We start from the raw sequence: 21,066 nt of genomic DNA on the forward strand, positions 1-21,066 counted from the left end.
ACGAAGTTCGTAGACATATAGAGCGGACTAAACTGAGACGGAACGTTCTCTACCATTTTGTAATTTTCGTTAATAAGATATTAATTGCTAAAAATTGGTCTTCAATAATTTTTTACTCAAATACTATTAACTTTACAGAAAACTGTTAGAGATGAAGATTGTTTATTTTCTTCTCATAGAAGTCTACGAATTTTGTCAAAATTTTTTGTCAACTTTTTAGTATTGTATTTTCTCATTTTTATCAACATGAAAATACGGTATTAAAAAATTCTGAAAAAATTCTAAAAAAATTTTTCGAACTCTATGAGAAAAAATAAACAATTTTTGTCTCTTGCAGTTTTTTTGTACAGTTGATAGTATTTGAGTAAAAAATTATTGAAGATCAATTTTCGACAATTTTTAGTAATTTTTAATAAATTTAATTTTATTAATTTAATTTAATTTTAGTTGTTAACTATTGTGAAAATTGTAAAATGGTAGAGGACTTTCCGTCTCAATTTAGTTTGCTCTACATACATATATAAATTAAAGTAATACTGTAGTCTCGGCTGAAGTAATATTTTTCACAAAATAAAAAATTTACAGTTTTTCAGCACATTAACATCTTTCTAATATGATATCGGATTGAGCTATTATTAAAATTTGCTTGTTAATTTAATTTCATTTGTGAAATTATATTATTATAGTAGTTTAATTATGTTATAAGTCCGGAAAACTAATTCGGTGTGCAGTTCAAATTATAAATATGGTATAATAAATGCATGTAAATAATATATTTTATATATAAATACATAAATAATTCACATTGAATTATTTAAAGAATTAAAGATTCAGCTGTTATAGTCTTTAATATTCTTGTTTGTTGTGAAACAGTACTTTTTTATATGTGCTTTCCAACAAGCGACACAGTGATCATTTTATCTTTGTTTAATATTGGAAAACAACAAAGATGTAATGATCCATTGTATCACACCGTGTCATCTGTATTGGAAGGCACACTATATTTTTTCAGATTTATTTTTATAAGTAATTGTGTTATACCCAAATGTGGAAATTTCAAAAGCGGAAGAAGTTAAAAATAAGAAACATGCTTTCAGCATCAGAAATATACTGAAAGAAAAAGTAGTTAACTTCACTAAATGCTAATAAATGCACTAAATTTAATTTGTAGTGATTATTTAAGTTTTAATATATTTAGGTTAAATATATGTGAGTCATATCAACAAAATTTTGTAATTTTAAACATGTTATTTGTTTAAATTAACAAATATTTATTTGTGGTAGACAATAATTTAATTAACTAATATATTTTTCAATCAGCAATTTTTTTCTCAGTGTACAATATTTTTTCCAATTATGTCAGTTTCATTATAAAATTAAATTGCGGTATTCTGAATTTTTTCAAACTTCTCCTAGGCAACATGTTTTACGTACCATGAGACGCGGTTACTTTCATCACTTATCGTGCGTGTTCTCTCGCGAGATTAGATCCCATTCGCAGGGGAGGTCCATTGTTCGCGCGACCGGATTCATAGTATCGAAAGACCGGATTGCCTGGCCAGTGGAACGAAACTATACACGTCAGCTCCGTTGGTTCAGGCTCCGTACAGCGTTGCTGGAACCATTGGATTGGACATTGGCAGCGAGTGAAAGTGTCGCCAGCGTATCTGGTCGTATCCGTATGTTTATTGTGCATAGGATCTCGGGGATCGCTACTTAAAAATCATCAAACTGTCAAACCATCGTGTCGCTGATCTTCACGTTCATATTTCTATTTCTATGATTCAGCGATCGGAATCTCGACTGCGCACAATGTCGATTGCAACGACAGATTCTTTGAAACTTGGCAGCAATCCTAGCTTTTATATAAATTATAGAATTATTTAGTAAAAATTGAAGTTTTTTTTATTGCAAACATCAACGCTAATTGCATTTTTACAGTTTTTTAAATATAATAATAAGGATATAAAATTTAGAATATATTTTTCTTCTTTTCGCTACACGGAAAGAAAAATTTGGCTGAAGGCTATCTAAAAATTTAGCTGTATATAGATAAAAAAAAATTATATTGGGCTATCAAAATAATTATGTAAAATGTTTAAATTGATTATTAAAATATAATAATACAAGTTATTTGCAGCATTGCTCTTATCATGCTGGAATTTTCTACATAATTATTCTGAAAAAATTATTTTCAGAGCTCTAGTTAAATTTTTTAGATATTGAATTTTTAGATACTGTATTAAAGTTCTTTCAGTGTATTTTTCATTTTTTATAAGTAATGTACAAATACTTTTGAAGGACGCAATACGTCACAGAGGTCGCTGCTTAGTTACGGAATTTAAATAAGTAGGTATGCCAGGAAACAGTACACTTTTCGTCAATGAACGGTACAAAATCGAAGGGCACATATCTATGCGGGTAATTACCGTTATACATAATGCATGAAGACAATGCGAGTAACACGGCATCATCTTTCAATAATTTTTTTACACATTCTTGTTTGAAGCTAAAAGCCTTTCCTTTTAATTTTACAAGCGATTTAATATAATTAAAATTTAATACAATTAAAACGTAGGATAGAATTAGACTCACACAGTAAAAGAGAATGTGATTTCAACGTCATATGAAGCAATTTGCACTTTGAATTTAGTCCTTTGATATTATATGCCAGAGAAACTCATGATACAGTCTGTTATATTGTGTCTCGTCTTAACTGCAATCGTTATCACTATACAGCCTTAGAACAAAACACAAACAAATAAGTATATTTTAACTTGTAATTAATGTACAGCAGTTTTATAAGAGAGATCATTATTGCAAATCAGTAAGTTGACTCGCTTATAGCTTATTTCAATATTTTCTTCCATTTTTACAGTATTTTATCTGTATTAAAACATACTCTGTATTAAAACATTCATAAATTTCGTATTAATGAGCTCATTTATGATTTCCCATAAGACTCTTCCAACGATGATGTACACACGCAAGTATACATGATATTAATAAATTCTTGTCGTTTAATTAAATATAGTCCATTCCTGCAGAAACAGTTTACAAACTGGATTTGAATAAAATAATTCTCTTGATGCTTGAACATGAATTCGCAAATGTGTAATCTTCCATGAAAAATGTCGTGTTTAATGTTATGATCAAGCTAACCAAGTATAAAAATAAATGAGATTTTAATATGTACAACTGAATTTTATATGTCTAATATTTATTGGACATAAATATGGATGAATGTATAAATTGAATTTTATTACAGGTTTATTATTGCAACATACTGTGCTTATACATTGCAACTGATACAGCGCATTAATTTATTAAATTAATTAAAATTATAAAATGGTTTTATTATAAATTATTAATATTTATAATAATGTTTATGATAATATTAATAAAATTATTAATATTTATTAATGTGGAATTGTAATAACTTTTTTAAATGCTAAATTATTTCTTTTGTATTTCTGAATGAATAAACAATCATTAATAATTATGATGTATGCCGAACATGTCTTTTTTTATGTTCATAAAGAAAACGTTTTTTGATAACAAATTTATAAAAATTTAGCGAATAAGTTTTAGAATCTTAAATGCTCGCATATATATTTCACGTATTAAATTATTGTATCGTAGATTTAAAATTTTCATCGTAGATTAAAAATATATAAAAATGGAAAAAACTATCGGAGTTCTATTTTTTAACTGTATCTGATAACATAGTATCGTAGCGCTGTTTGTATAACATGATTTTGTGATGTGTATTCATATATACAAAATCGATTTAAAAAACAAGTAAGGAATAGCAAAAAGTAAATGTTGATTCGAAGACTTCCCAGATAGAAAGAGTCGCGCGCGGTCACCTCTTCGTGGAGTTGTCAAGAATGACTTATACCCAGGGAAAGCTCAACTCGGCCTTAAAGGAATCTCGAGACAGCGTCAAGGACGATTTCATTCGCATAACCGCACGACGATGCCTTCATCGTGGAAAGGTTAGACGTTAATTAATGCGGTCGATCAGTTGGTTGGAAGATTTACCAGATAAAAAAATAAAAATTTAAATAGAGTTAGAAATATATATTTGTCTAGCAGGAGACACAAAGTCGTACGAGTGCGCAGCTTTTTTGAATATTTTGATAGAGATTACGTGAGCTTTCATTAAGTATTATCAAAGAAACCTATAATTTATTTATAAATTATGATCAAAATATACACGGTGTCCTAAACTTTTTGACACACTGCTTGTGAGCTGATATAGCGGATCTAATTAAGTTCTCTACCATTTTGCAATTTTCACAATAATTAACGAGATATTAATTTCTGAGGATTACCGAATAAACGGATAAAATCGATGATAAGACATCTTTAAGATATCTTTCAAACTTTTTTATAAAATATCTTAAGAATATTTTTTTTTTAAGAACTCTTAAAAATATCTTAAAGTTGTTTCATGTGTCAATTTTAGACATTGTACTTTGAGTAAAAAAAGAAATGTGAAAATTGCAAAATGATATTAAAAGATTTTTTTACTCAGTTTAGTCTGTCTACTTGCCTACAAACGATTTGTCAAAAAGTTTGGTACACCCTGTATATTGGAATAATTAATCTCTTATAACATTGCATTAATTTTAATTAATAAAAATATATTAAAAATAAACATATTACAGTAAATATGATAATATACGTTATTAAATATAATATGAAATATGATAATTATACTCTATATTCAAATAAATGTTATATACTATTAATTACATTAATTACATTAATTACATATTTAAAACGTAATAAATAATATAATATTTTGCAATTTTTAATATATAACAATTTCTTAAAGCAAATAATAGGCACAATAATAATATAATTTTGTAAAATGTATTTTCTTTTTTACAGAAGCAAATTTAAAAAATTTTTAGTGTAAGAACTCATTGAATTCATAATATTACGAATTCATAATATTTAACATTAATCCCATTGTATTCTTTCTGACATACAAATTTACATGCAGTCTCAAAATAGCAATTATGCAAAGTAATTTATTCTTGATGTAATGGATGATATACAAGTCTCATCATACTTCCAAGGAGCAATTCTTTCAGTCAACGTTGCAATGACGTTAATTCGCAACCGATGACAAGCAATCTTAATTAATTCGTTAGTCGATTTTCAATGTTACGTAGATAAGTAAGAAATATACAACGTACGAAGAAAGAGAAACGCTTTAAGTGCTGCAGGTACAACAGAAAATTGCGTGGTTACTAATGAACGATCGAGTGATCGGTTAGTCGGTTAGAGGTGCGTTCGGAGAAAGCTGGGTGAATCGTCCTTAGGACGTCTGTGCAACATCATCAAGGCCGTTTCCCTCGACTGCCAGCGACGACGATTCCGCCGCGAAACCGTTAACCCAATTATTTATTGAACGGCCGATCGAGCGAATCGCATTCCTTAGACGCGACAGCACAGAAGGGAAATAACAGGAAACGTAGCGGCCAACGACGCATCGGCATTGATCAAAATGATTGCGAACCGTGTAATCGGTCGATGTGAGTCTAGTATTTTTTTCTCATTCGCAACCGCTCATGCGATCGTTTGATTTATGAAACACGTCGTTCGTTTTCTAACGTCTGTCGATTACCACGTCAGTCCATATTAATTTAAATAATTCCTTAAGTGAATTGTGCATTAGAGACGTGCTTTCCAATTGCGTGAGATACTTTTCGACCTCGCGAGTCTCTGATCAAAATCATTTGTTATTTCTTTATGGCTTTATCGAGAGATACAAGTGAAGTTTTTTAATTTCTATTTTTGTTAAAAATTTCTCTGTGCAAAAAGAAACAAAAAGAAAATGATCGAATGTTTAATTTTGTGCATTTATTTGTTCAAAATATTGTAGTACTTTCCGACTCTGTCTGCCAAGGACGTGCACCTCTGGTCTTTTGTGAATTGCCTAACCTAGTTACGGCCATCACGCGAGCATGTTCAACTGTATGCACTTTGCATGGTATATCTCCCCGGGTGGGAACAGGGTCGCGAGAGAGGATGAGGGGATGAGATTAGATTCTTGAATACATTCCGTCATTTGGCGCGACCGTAATCGGCGATCTGACGTAACAAGTCTAACTGTCTCCGGCGCCATTTTGAGAGCGGTGAACGGAGAACACGACCGTGGTAAGCAACCGAAGTCTGTATCGAGCTATTGGCTCAAACGGCTTTTGCAATTTGAGTCGAAACAGCTGATGGACAAAGTCGATATAGTACTACCTGTAACTTCCTATTGATTAACCCGACATTGACTGTTCAGACTTAAACGTCCTTTCCTTTTAATGTTAGATTGCACAAAAAGCACTTTTTAAAAGTTCCGCGATTTACAACATTTAATTCCTCTACGTTAAATCTTTCGACAATGATTCATTAAAGGTTACGTTTAATAACGAATGAAACGTAGAAATAAATTCATAAAATATTATTTATGTTACAATTAGTGAGTTATTTTGCTCTTCTATATATACATTAAAAAGAATATAACGATTTGATAAAAGTGTAATAAAATATTGTTATATTTGTCCATACATGAAAATGAATTTCTTTATTTCGGCTTCTTACAAAGAAGTTTTGTTAATGCTTGTTTTTAATGTAGATTAATTTTAATCTCGACGGAAATTATGTATTTCGCGCATTCTTAGAATGCTAATGTTTCGTGAACACTGCAATTCATCAGGAATAGTCTGATACTAATTGTAAGAATGAATTTGGACCCGCGAAACGCATAATTTCTGTACAGAAAGTGTCCGTGGAAGCTTCAAGAGTATTAATTTTAATCTCAGTTCAACTTTTTCTAGTTGTAAGAATTAGAAAAAGATGAAGAGTAAATTAAACCAAGATGAAACCGAGATTAAAGTTAATCTACATTGATGGAAACGGTCATAAACGCAAAATATATGTATATCGACGTTTTCCCCGCTCAGTTTATCAAGCTTTTCAACTAAAATTTCACGTTTCATACATTTTATATTAGCGACTTCTTTTTTTATAGAGGTCATTTGTAGCCATACTGCCTTTATTTTGTCAAAACACTGGAACGGACAAAAGCGAAGTCAGCGAAGCGACGCACGAATAAAATCATCGGCGCGATTAGAATTATCCGTGCGAATGGCGCTCGTGACAAACTATCCATTACTGTATACTAACTAGTATATACATTGGAATGTCTATCGAGGAGTCGTAGACCTCCGTTGAAAGTCTAACGTGATAGAAACTCAAATGAAAGCTGCCCGGTGAAGGAAGCGAGTGAGCGACTAAGAAGTCGTGCGCCTCGATATGTATATACTCGTGATTGACTTTTATAACTGTTCGATGCGGTGAGTTTTTTTTTCCGTCGCGTAGAAACTCTCTGTCATGAAGATTGTCGATCCGATCGACAATCGCGCATATTCTCGAGAACGGAACGCAGGTAAAAGAGATCGGTGCGTTAATCTCCAGGTGAAAGAATCGGTCGATTTTCACTATGTGCTATTCACATTGGGTAATGAGATAGAAAAGGAAGACAAGAATCAACATTTTAATTTTATCCGATCTCTATTGATTTACAATTGTAGCTGTCCTCGACCGTTCGAATATTAGAAATCGACGGTACACAGACTTTCGGTTAACTACCACTTGCGAAAGTGTTGATAAGCCACGTGGTCGAAAAAAAGACATGCTCGAGCATGTTATATCTATGGCAGCCAATTAAATTAATTTCCTCCGTTCATATCAACGCACAGGTACAATCGCTTGAAGCGCCAATGAAGGGATTGCCGGCTGACCCATATATCCTAACTACGTTCCGCAGCATGCTGACAGAGAGCCGCGGCAAGAAAAAGTCCAGTTATCTCGGTACCGATATGTTAATTCAAAAGTAATAAGATATTTAGCAAGGCCTCCTTCTCCCGATCCGATCCGGTCTTGAGAGCCGGACGAACGATGACTCGGTCAGGTGAAGGCAGACGAATTTTAAATGGAGAAAGTCCAGCCGGAGAGCGCGATTGCGCCCGAAAAAAATTCACGTTGTCCCATCATGGCAACATTTTTGCACAGCAACGTGAGAGAATTTACTCGGGAATGAGGGTTATGTTTTGCCGATGGTTGCAATCGGCTATAATTTGTCGAAATTTATGACTTCGCAATATAGCTTCAAATCTTCGCGCGATGATGCATTTGTCGTGATATTTCACGACGTTTCGTGAGAGACATCGCGTTTCGCGTCCGATTTTCGAGGTCTTTCGTAATGATTATTATCAGTAAATGTAAATAAAATATTTATTTTAAACTTATAAAATTGCATTTAATTATTTATCATTATTTTTTGAAAAAGGGTAAGGGTTTCTTGATGTAAATGCTTAAGTAATATTATATCGAAAAGATTCGTTATATTTATAAAATGAAATCGAAATAAAATTACTATGAATATATACTTTGGTATATCTTTTTCTCATTTAAAGAGAAAATTTTTAATCCTCTTCTTTCAAAAAACTTCGGTTTTCTAACTTTATCTGATACAAAACGTGATGAAGAATCAACAAATTATTTACATCAAGTTCGTAATGCGCATCTTTTAACAAGTGTTGTATTAACAATGATGATAAATTGATCAAGTAAAATCTACGACGCACTATTGAATCTTCGATTTCTCGTTGGTCAGACGTTTTCAAGCAATATGCAAAATAATGGTACGTAATTATACGGAAATGAAGATGCTGGCGCCATACGTTATGTATCAAACACTTGTTCGCCCGGTTCAAAAGCTGCGGAATAGAGTCCGTGAGACGTTTGCGATTCACGAGATGGTCCTCGCGCACATGCATTTGCAGCTACAGGTGCAGTCTCGTGACGTCACTATCCATTGTTCGCTGTTCTGCAAGCGGCGTAGCGGAGGTGCGCGGATCCTACATGCAGTGCAATGACTGCATACTGCTTTTACGAGCCTTTCTTCGTCGAGCCGAGTATGTTCTTTTTCGGACGACCGGACGAACGAATGATCGCTCTTCTTTGCTTCTCGATGCCGAGAGCGACGTTGCAGAAATTCATGGAACATGCATGGCTAACCTAAGACCAACGCATAGATCGAATGCAGCCATTATACTCTTTTCCTTGTTGAGCATCTCGGAAACGACGAGAGTCTCGAAAGGAGGATGTTAAAAAGAATTCGATTTCTATTCAAAAAGATGTAAGTAAACGGAATAGTATTTTTTTTTTTATAGATTTTGATCTTTTGAATACGATAATGTTAATAAACAGTTCGGGATTGATACGGATAACACTTTGAAAATTGAGCATAAACATGATTCATTTAAAGAAATTTCAATATTTTTGTTTATTTTTCAAGATATTCCCCAATCCAACTTAATTTATCCAGGGATTTTAACAGATCCTGATAAGATAAATTCATTGGGACCTGATCAGTCATGTAACGCATGTAACGCATGTAACGACAGTAGTCGGATCGTCATTCAGATAGCCTCATCAAATCTTAATAAGAACCTAATTAGGTTCTTATTAGGTTCTTATCAGGATCTGATAAGACTATCCGGATGAGGATCCGACTACTGTCGTTACATGCGTTACATGCGTTACATGACTGATCAGGTCCCAATGAATTTATCTTATCAGGATCTGTTAAAATTCCTGGATAAATTAAGTTGGATTGGGGAATATCTTGAAAAATAAACAAAAATATTGAAATTTGTTTAAATGAATCATGTTTATGCTCAATTTTCAAAGTGTTATCCGTATCAATCCCGAACTGTTTATTAACATTATTGTATTCAGAAAGTCAAAATCTACAAGAAACACTATTTCTTTTACTAATATTCTTTAGGGCAAAAAAATCGGTCTTTTTTTAATATCTTTCAAAATAGGACAGATTTTTGTCAAAAAAGATGTACGTAAAAGAAATATTGTTTTTTGTAGATTTTGACTTGAACATGATAAAATTATTAAAAAGTTTGTGACATGTGGGGAACACTTTGAAAAATAAACAAGAATATTAAAATTTCTTTAAATATATCACGTTCAAGCTTAATTTTTATGGTTTTTCCTATCGATTCCGAACTTTTTATTAACATCGTATTTAATAGGTCAATATAAATCTATATATAAATCGCTATTCTTTTTTGAGCAAAAATCGGCTTCTTTTTAACATCCTCCTTTATTATTGTGCTATAAGAGCAGTTTTACGAATTATGTATTATCGTTTTATTTTAAATACGTTGTACTTCTATTGAAATTTATAGAACTTTCGCTACTCCTATAATCCAAACAGAACAACAAGGCACAATAACGCCAAAATGATGTTAAAATGAATCGTAACTAAAATGAATCGATCAGAAAGACTTTTAACAATCATTTTAGAGCCAATTGAATTTTGAAGCTATTTTGATATTATGATTTTTCTCTTTTGTTGGATATTAATTGATGTCTTAAACTTCAATATCTATCGCAACCTTGTAAGGAAACGATTATCGCGCGCGTCCTATTGCTGCGAGATCTCATTTCCTCGGAAAGTCAAAACCGGCGCGGCGTGGCGATTCGATCTCCCGTAAAGTACCTGCATTTAATATATCGTAATGGGGAACATTCACTGCTTTCGACCGCAAGGAAAGCCCAGTCCGTGCAAAATCGTGAGGTGTAAAACTTTTACCGCGACGTGCGCTTTGCAGCCGTAACACGCGTTGCAGGAGAAAGAAATTCGTCAGGGCACTCGGAGACCCAGCATCCACGAAGTTGCAAGGCTCGGCTGCTGTGGATGCGTTGTAGTAAGTATGTGCGCGTTTGTAGCCGGTTCGACTACATTTTGTGACGGTGCACACCCTCTCGCACATCACGCATACACAACGCAACGCACACAAAAGCATAATAAACGCGTCTCACACGGATGCACACAATATAGAGAGACGTTCAAGAGGTTCCGAATCTCTCTCGAGTGGGTCCGACACGAGGGGCCTGCGAGGCCTCACAACCAAACAGAGTCCATATGCAAAACACATGCGGAAAGCGATTGGCTCGCCAATGGAGACCCGGTGTGCTTCATTCCAAGACTCGTGTAACGAGCTGTGGCGGTCCAGCTCCCGATACGAAGCTCGGAGTCTCGCACTCTACTTTGTCGCATGTTGTTATCGAGCGATTAATTCGAGGCCCGCACACACTTTGCATGCCGATATTCTTGGGAGAGTTAGGGGGATAATGGACCGTGATGTAGGAAATTGCGCGAAATGGAGATTAATTGCGTACCCGTAGATCTTCGCATGATCTTCGTTTAGTCTGTTGAGCATGACGCTTGTTTTCTGCGTCCTGTTTACGTGAATTGAAGAGAAGGAGAAGGAGGAAAGAGAAAATAAAGAGAAGAAGAGATTATGAACCGTCGTAGTGCTAGATTATCCTCCGTGACATCATATCGTATTGAATAAAATATCGTCACTAATCAGAATTTTTAAATAATATCATCTTTAAATGCCACGTTTCTTTTGTTTGCAAGTCATGTTGTTAATATTTCATTCATATTTTAAACATATGTTAAATAGCTATTAAAATATGTATACGACAAAAAAGTTATACGTTCTAAATATTTATCTTACTCTAAAGTTTTATTAAATTATATATAAAATAAAAATATATATATAATTAAAAAAAACTCCAATATTTTTATTCTGTCGCTTGTGGCGATTGTAGAAACCTACAATTGTCTTAACTCGTAAATTACTTAAATTAGCTACGATTACTCTCTATCACTTCTCGATTAACAGGTCTGTATTCCCTTCTCACATTAAAGAGATGCTGCGTGAGATTGGATTCCTACGGGAATCCTTTAGCGATATGAAACCACAGGATGTTGAATCGCCGTCGAGATTCCAGCGTGGATACAACCACCCACGTACGAACGTTCTCGACATTAGGCTAACGTAATTTGATCTCTGACGATGTATATACGCACATACCTACGTCCATCCGTTCGTCTGTTCGTTCGTTCATTCGTCTGCTCGCCCTAATCTTCCCTTCTTGGACACGCCTGGAATCATAATTTCAAATACCCTAGCTGATTGTAATCTACACGCGGAATAGTTGAGTCTTTTTTCGGCGTAAAATCAAAGATGCTTTATAAAACGAAAGTCGGTACCGTGATTGAAATCAGTTATTAATCGATAATATTCTCGAAGTATTTCATACAACGGAACATTGCACCATATGGTAAGCGGTAAAACGAAAATGTATATATATTGGTTTTTCAAACATAATTATATATATTTATTAAACCTTAAATTGAAACTAACCTTAAAAATGAGGCTTAATCTTAAAATAAAGTCAACTTGAAAAATGGTACCAGCTGTATATAATTGTGACCTATTTTTGAAAATCTAAAAGGAAAGTAGGTCTATCAATTCTCGTGATCAATTTGATTTAAGCGGAACGAATATTCTTCTTTCTTGCAGAAAGACAACATAGTTTCGTCCATAGAGGATGTCGTTAAGACAATAAAATTACAAGAAAATTATTTATATTGACAGCAATACGTGTAATATCTGACTGTCTGGCAACAAATTGCAATGATATTTACGATCGTGCGTGTATCGTATTTCTGCTACCAAGTACGGAATGCAGATACGGGGCATTTATGAATGCTAGCGTCTGGTGACTGCATCGCGCATTCAAATCACCGGTCAGTGCTCCGCTCGGCTATCTACCTCCACGGCGAGTCGGAGATCGCATTGCACTTTCGTGCCACGGAAATATTAACGTAAATATTGAGACTCCTGCGTGTTCCATCGGAGATCGTAATTACGATTATATTAATAATAACATTATCATGTTCTTGCGATAATTAGATGAATGTAACATCGCCTTTCGATATTCGTGAAAAAAATGTTTAGAAAAATTCTATAACTATTCAGAAGTATTATAAGATTTCATAAACCAAGATTCTACAAATCGTCGTATAAATCAATTGATAATTTTATTATTATTCACCTTTTAATATTTCACTCTTTTACTTCTCATAAAAAGTGAATGGCACAGATGAACATATGTTTAGGACAATTTTATAATGTCATAAAGATGCTATAGAGGTCATTAGTGAGTTTATAATGTCTTGAATGGATTTATGTATTTTCTTATATTAGTATTGATTTATATAAAATTTATTTTTTATCTTATATTTAAGAAAGGAACAATAATTTATATAAATATGCGAGAGAGAGAAAGAGAGAGAGAGAGAGAGAGAGAGAGAGAGAGAGAGAGAGAGAGAGAGAGAGAGAGAGAAGCACATAAAACTCTCATCAATACTCAAAATGGACACTTTTAATTTTTATAGAACGGGAAAATTATTATAGTCGCATTGAAACAGTGTTATATTTTGTGAGAGTGTTATTTTGAGGTAAGAAGTACAATGAAACTTATAAATTATGATAAAGCTTATTTAAGGAGAAGCTGTAAAATTTTAAAAGTAGACTATTAAGAGTTAGTTAATTTTCTAAGAGATTAATGTTCTCGTAATTTCTATATCCATTCGAGCTTGCTTATATTATTATCGCAAATTGTAAACGCTATTTTTTTAATTCTAAAAACTTATTTCGTAAAAAGATTAACAATCTATTAAAAATTTTAAAATTTATTACATTTTTCATTGCATTTATAAGTAATCAGAAAAATGAAAGATTTAGCTTTCTTTTTTAAACAAAATATTTTTTCTGAGAAGTATTTGTTACATAATTTTAATCTCATAAAGTGTTTCGTAATTGTATTCTTTAGGATTAAGTGAAAAAAATTTTGTTAGATAATGTAATTAGCAACTCACCCTGATCGATGTTTCTAGATCCTCATGGCACAGTGCACACTGATAAACACGAGTAATTTCTCTTTCTTTCTTTCTCTTTCGTCACTGATAATGTACCGAAATCCCAAAATCGTGCGCACGTTTCACTCGCGAACAAATCGCGACGAAAAGAAAAAAAGAAAGAAAGAAGAGGAGAAATTAAAAAAAAAATCAAAACAAGAACTCGCGGAGGATGGAAGTTATAAACCGCTAAGAGAAACGCTAACGATCAGCACGTTCCGCGGCAACTTCCCCTACGACAGAAACGGACTTCAAGTCTCCGAAGTCGAGTCCCAGCCGTTCGCTCTCAGTGCAAAGGACCCACGGGTCTTTGCGCTTGCGCATCAGGGCCCCTCTACCGGTTGACCAGGGGCGAAAGGTGGGAGAAACGACCGGCAACCCCCTTTCCACAGCCTGCTCCTTTTCGTGGATTACTGTGTATGTGTGCGTTATGTTTGTTTTATCTGTGGGTGTACCTGCTCAGGTGGCAGCACCTCACCTGATAAGTGCACCTGATGGTAGGTCGAGGAACAAGGGAAGTGTGGAGCAAAGTGTCACGCTAACGAATCTGTTTATATCTACAGCTAATTTTTTGATATTTATAATGATTTTTTTTTTCCTTCACAAAAACAATATTGAAAACATTGCGAAATCTTTTTAGGACTTTCTAATTCAAATATCTAAATAGATATTTTTTGCTCTGATTTTTACAAGTTGATAGAAATGTTTGATTTTAAAAAGTTATGGATCCTATTCTGTAACTCTTAGACCCAGTTGCAATGTTACTTTAATTTTAAGCGAGACTTAAAACTCTCTTTGTTCCTGTCTCTTTTCGATTTTAAAACGAGATAGAGTTTTAAGTTTTACATCAAATTTTAAAATCAAAGTAACGTTAGTACAACCGAGCCTTAACGATTGTAATGAATTCGTTACGTTGTCTTTGCGCAGTTTTTTTACTTGTATAAAACCTGCGCAATAACAATTTAACGATATCGTTACAGTCATTAAGAATTATAGAATGGAGGTCTAATTTAATAATCCTATTCTGTATAAACTCTTAATAACTGTAATGTATAATGGATCGTTGTGCATAATTTTGCACATAGTATAATGTTGCGCAACGACAATGTAATATCGTTATATTGTCCTTGCGCAGGTTTTGTAAATAGTAAAAAAGCTAAATAACAACAATGTAACGATATCGTTACAATCATTAAGAGTTGCAGTTATTATAGAGTTATAAGTCCCTTATTCTGTAACTCCCTGTAATAATATCGTCACATTATCATTGCGTAGGTGTTAATATAAGGTAAAGAAGCTGCGCAACAATGTAACGAGACCGACACTATCATTAGAAGTTACGGAACACGGGCCTGCTCTAAGAAAACTTATAAAAGAATTCTAAAAAGATTGTTTAAAATTTTTAAATTCCGATTTTATTAGATTTGAATTAAACATATATTATATAATAATAACAAGTGTTTTGACTAATCATTTACCTCAAATTTTATTTTATTTTCTTTTGTCATAGAATTCTTAATTTCAGCAGTATAACGTATGCAAACGAAGATTTAATTGCAAATTTAAAAACGAATTAATTTCGAACACCGTTTCTTCGATTACGTCAAAAGGAAGCAATTATTACGTAATTGCAATAATTGCAATCGCGTCACCCTCGACCATGCTGTTCCTTCCGGTCGAATTCTTACATTCAACCAGCCGGGACGATAAGACCCGTAGGAATTCGCGACGTAACGCCTTATGTCTCGTCATTGAGAATCGTGGGGAAAAGGGAACCGTGGGGTGTCGAGTCGAAGGAAGGGAAGCTAGTGCTTCGGCGGACACTTCGATGCACACCGGTGAGCAACGCCGTATGCGTTAATAATTCCCTCGTCTTCCTTTCGTTCCTTCACTTCGCTTTTGTGCGCGGTTGTGTTTAAAGAGGGTAAGACAAAGACCCTCAAATTCTCTCCCTCCTTTTCTTTCTCTATCTACTCTCTTTCACTGCTTCCTTCCGCTCGTATACACGAAGTGCCTTTTCCATCTTTACAAACATACTCAGTTTTACAAAGGTAAAATATAATTTTTTGTACGAACAATGTTAATATTTAAAACGTAACGTAAAAATTGGCGATTCTCTGCTTAGATTTGTTATATATTTTTCATGGATTATTTCACTTTAATTTACTTCATGTGCATTATGCGAATTTGACGTATTTTATGTAAATACAATGGAGCTCCTTAAAGAAATAATTTAATTTTGATATCAATCATCGATTTTATATGCAACGATCACATAATGTGAAAAACAATCTTTAGCAAGAAGTGCCGAATAGAGTTTTGCTAGCACAATGTAGAAATAGCAGAATCATTTACCGACAGGTCGATGCACACGAGTGAACACGACTATCTACGGAATACGAAATAGTTACGGAAACAGTAGCGCGTTATTTAGCTTTACGTGTTGCACATTCTCGTGCAGATGCAATAAAATTAATTAGAAAGATGCTTGAGCTCTCGCAATAAACTTAAAACGTTCGGTCAATCAAATAAGATAAAGTTTAAACAATTTTTGCATGTATTTCTTATTGAAATCGACTTTATAAAGAAAAATTGAATCGTCTGTTTAAAAAAATTTAAATATAATTAAAAAGATATAGTTTTCATAATAAGACGATGTATAATTCCCAGAGTTTGTTATAAATAATATTTTTTTAATTTGTAATATTCTCTAAATTGTACTTTCATGTTACTTTTAAAGTAAATAAATTTAACAAATCAAATGTCACAATTTGTTTCTCGTTAAATAAAAATGCAAATGTGTTCTATTTTATGATATAAATAGACTTAAACTTTAAAGTCAATTATTGAAAAAGATTTATCTAAGTTTAAGCATCTTAAAACGATGATCGAATGTTAACAATGTGTCCTTTCTTAGAATCGCGAGATTATCTACTTTTAATATTTGAGTTATGAATCATCGACGCACACATTTGCACGTGCGGAGTTCACAGAACGCGCCTTTTTTCTCATATTGTTATACATCCACAGACGGGAGCGAGGAAAGAGACAGTCGCGCATACATTGTTAAAGAATTCGTGCACGTGCGTGGGCGTGTCGTATGCGTGAACAGCTTGGAATTCAAATCGAGCGCAGGAAAGAACTACGTTTGTCAAGCACGTTCGGCAACTCGACACGGTAGTTAAAAGCAATGAGAGATCTATGAAAGTGAATTTCACGAAGAAAAGAGGAAAGGATACATATCTTTTTATAGGAATGCATCAGCTTCTAGTAAGTAAGATGTAAATAGAGGGAAAGAGAGAAATATTATACGTAACATTATGCCATTAAGAAAGTCTTCTTTCATTTCTTTTTTAAAGAAATTCAAAATTTTATGTGTAAAAGTAAAACTTTGTTAAACAGTATATTTTTTACATTACTTTTTGTCAGTAGATCTTCGTTATTTTATTCTCATTAGAGTTGTTAATTAATAATAATTAATAATAATGTATTCGTAAAACAATAATAGCATTCACAGAATTAAAGAAATTAATTGGAAATTATATTTTAGATAAAAAAAACCTTTATTATGTGTGTAGACTCGTAATGTTACAATTGCTACTATACGCGTATTTAACTTCTATTATTTTATTTTTATCTATAAAATTGTTCTACAATATTTTATATAACATAATATTAAAAAGTGTTCTACTCAAACATTACTGATACATTACTGATAATTATTCAGCGGTAAAATAATACTTTCTAAATCTTTTGGAGTGAAATCTCATTTTAAAAGACTGAAAATTGAACTAGTTTTGAAAAAAGAATGAAAATATTTTCACTTTTGAACAAGAGTGACAGATTTTATTCTTTTGGAGTAAAAATCATTTCAAGAAATGAAGTAATCCCAAAAAGGAGTGAGATTTCATTCTTTTGGAGTAATTCTCACTCCAAAAGAGTAAAATTCCAAAAGAGTGAAAACCACTCTTTTTTCAAGACTGATGCAATTTTCACTCCAAAAGATTGAGAGTGTATGTATAATTAAAATATATTTACAATTTTATTCAGTTTCCTTGATTCTCTCTCGTATAAACAGTTGCAATAACGATTGGCAATAATCATGCAAACTTGTTGAAAATCATTTGCATATGATTTCGACGACACCATTAACACCCACATCGTCCGTTACCTTTTCTGTTGGCGCTCGAATCTAGAATTATGCCGTTGCAAGTACAGGTTTATGCAACGGCATAATCGCATAATTCTAGATTCAAGTTCCATCAATCGAATATCGGCTAAATTTCCCGACTTCTTTGATATTATAAAATATAGCAAAGTATTCGACATTATTTAACATTATTTATCTAACATTATTTAACATTATAAAATAAAAGCGTTAAAGAGAAGTTTTTGAAAGCCAACACAGATTGTATAAGTGTGTAATTACATATATTTGATTAAAAAAGATAAATACATTTTGATTCTAATTTGGATCCTCTTCAGTATAAATTTAATATTCATAAAAAAAGATCATAAATAAACATTGTCACGAATAATGGAGTAATCATCAAGAATATTAATGTAAGAAAGTAAATATGATCAAATATTGACTAATTCTCACGTCTTCACATCTAATAAGATGTGATTATTTATTATATTCCAATAAAATGAATGATATCTTGACGATTGTTATTCCATTATTCGTGACAATATATATGATTATTTTTATCTGTGAATATTAAGTTTATATATTAAAGAGCATCCAAATTAGGATCAAAATGTATATTTATTTTTTTAACAAAATGTATGTAATTACACACTTTTATACAATTTTATACAATTGTGTCGACTCTCAAAAGTTTCTTTTTAACATTTTAATTTATTCATTAGAGCTTTTACTTGAATTATTTATAATATAAAAGCTTATATAGCAAAATGATTACACTGTACTCTACACTATCAAATTTAACATTATGAAATGAAGAACATTTATTAACTATTACTAATCATAAAACTAATCATAATGCGTACTATAAGGACAATTTCTTCTTTAAGAAAATAACACCGTTTCAACGATTATCATACGCCGTATTGATGAAATATACATTCCGGATGAAGGATGAAATTTAACAAGTGCATCTAGAAAATTCGAGAGTGTGTTACAGATGCTACTTACATGTAAACGTCGTAAATAATCGGTCTCGATTTTTGTTCGTGAGAATATTGTGTGTGTGCGCGCGCGCGCGCGCGTGTGTGTGTGTGTGTGTGTGTAGATGTTATTATTGTAACAGTAATAGTAGCTAAAGAATCGAAGCTTAACATTCTGTTAAGCTTCGATTCTTCAGCTACTATCAAATCGAGCTTAACAGAAAGGGTACAGTGTAGCTTGAGTCCGTTAAGTAAACCGTAATAAAACGATCGGCGATAATGCACTCTGTGAATACTGCTTGAAGCATTTTATGCATCCACTATACTTTTATTCGACTTTCTGCATTCTTTGAGATTAGTTGTTTCATCCCTTAAATGTAACTTTTTATATATGCAGTCTTCAAAATCTTAAATATAAGAAGTAAAAATCTCACGATTTACGTATCATTATTCTAAAATTACATTTACATTTGATTGCAAATTACATTCGTCTATTCGAATTACTACTGTATAAATAAAGAGTATTGTAAAACTTACTTTAAAAATAAAAAGTTAAAGTAGTACGATTAAGATAGTGAAGACAGTGGGAGAAAGAAATTCGCGTATTCTTTTTTAATGGATTAAATCATTGATACGCGAGGAAATTTTTTATAATTCTTATGATAATGATCATAATATTTCTATGATAATATAACTCGATTTAATATAATTTAATATCATTGTGACACATATATATGGCATCAGAGAAGTGATACATATTCTATGTATACATATGTTAAAATTTTGTATTTGATGTAGATAAAATTAATTTTAATTTTATTGTGCTAATAGACATGCTTAAGTTATTTTTTTATCGTCAGTGCCACTTTATATCCTTTTATCATAATATTATTGTAAATTTAAGTGGCTTTATAAAAATATGTATATTATCATGTAGATTTCGTTATAAAGATATTATCATTTCTAAATTAAGCTAAATTTGTGGCTATTGTTAGCTTATCAATAAAGTGAATGATAAAACATTAGTTTTTGCCTGACATTCTTATTGAATAAAAAACAGTTTCTTGTATTTTTGCAAATTGAATGATCTCGATGGTGGGAATTAGACAGCGACGAGTGGAGTAGAATCTTATTGCTATTTCCGGATGCTGAATGTTCGTTATCACGTGGTGAACTCCAGATAACGTTTATTTTCTATGGAACCGTAACTATGAGAATAGCGACCGCTGTACGACGCCCTGGACCAAGCACCGGCTCTATTCGAATAACTGTTACACACGATCAGCGAATTCATGCCGCCGGGCCTGTCGATCGGTACACCCTGACCTCGTCCGTTTTGATGCAAACTGCTACCGCTTAATCGGCCACTCTCCATCAGTGGTGCTCTGAGATTCTCCACCGTAGTGATTTCGATGTATGGCTTGGGTGTACGACTACAGCTGCTCAGGAACACTGCAGCTATCACGCCCTGCGAAAAAAATAATACAAGCAATTTTATTTATGGTTTAGATAATCACTGAATCACTGAACAATTATACTGTTTAAAAATTCAAATTCAAGATATTTATGCAGTTTGTAGATAATCAGATTGTTAATTCTCGAAATCCAATAATTTGCTTTTTCAAAGAGTTTATGATTATTTAAATAAGACAAAGTTTTATGCCTAGGCATTAATCTTAGTATAATTTTGAATTCTTACCCGAGAAAAAATATTTTGTATATAATTATATATAATTTTTTTTGTGTATAAATGGACATATTTTATATATAATGAAAACTATAGAAATCAAAGTTTTAAACGATTTAGCTGGATCTTAAATGCTTATATGATTCTTGTGTAAATTTATATACTTACTATATTTATATACATATTATATATTCCCTAGAAACACATGTCGAAATATGGCGTGAAACATTTCAAAATTGAAAAAATCATTTCAGCGTGCGTTTCTAAGGATTACAAGTATATAAATTTACAAGAATCATATAAGCATTTAAGATCTAGTTAGACTAAGACTTTGATTTCTATAGTTTGCGTTATCACATATACGGTCCTATAATATATT

General features: G+C 32.5%; 2 protein-coding genes across 2 annotated transcripts in view; both read right to left on the reverse strand.

Annotated features, from left to right (window-relative positions):
• LOC108687905 overlaps positions 1 to 13,965 on the reverse strand; it is a 50,376-nt gene extending 36,411 nt beyond the window's left edge. Inside the window, exon 1 of the mRNA XM_018193946.1 lies at positions 13,832 to 13,965. The gene's annotated coding sequence lies outside the window, so the exon portion shown is untranslated. The remainder of the gene's footprint in view (positions 1 to 13,831) is intronic.
• Positions 13,966 to 19,986: 6,021 nt separating this feature from the next.
• The window catches only part of LOC108687886 (MFS-type transporter SLC18B1-like), a 12,233-nt gene continuing 11,153 nt past the window's right edge, over positions 19,987 to 21,066 (reverse strand). Inside the window, exon 8 of the mRNA XM_018193908.1 lies at positions 19,987 to 20,468. Within this exon, the coding sequence (XP_018049397.1) occupies positions 20,163 to 20,468 (306 nt within the window). The 3' untranslated portion in view covers positions 19,987 to 20,162. The remainder of the gene's footprint in view (positions 20,469 to 21,066) is intronic.

Source organism: Atta colombica, unplaced genomic scaffold (assembly GCF_001594045.1).
Source record: "Atta colombica isolate Treedump-2 unplaced genomic scaffold, Acol1.0 scaffold22, whole genome shotgun sequence".
Lineage (NCBI taxonomy): Eukaryota > Metazoa > Arthropoda > Insecta > Hymenoptera > Formicidae > Atta > Atta colombica.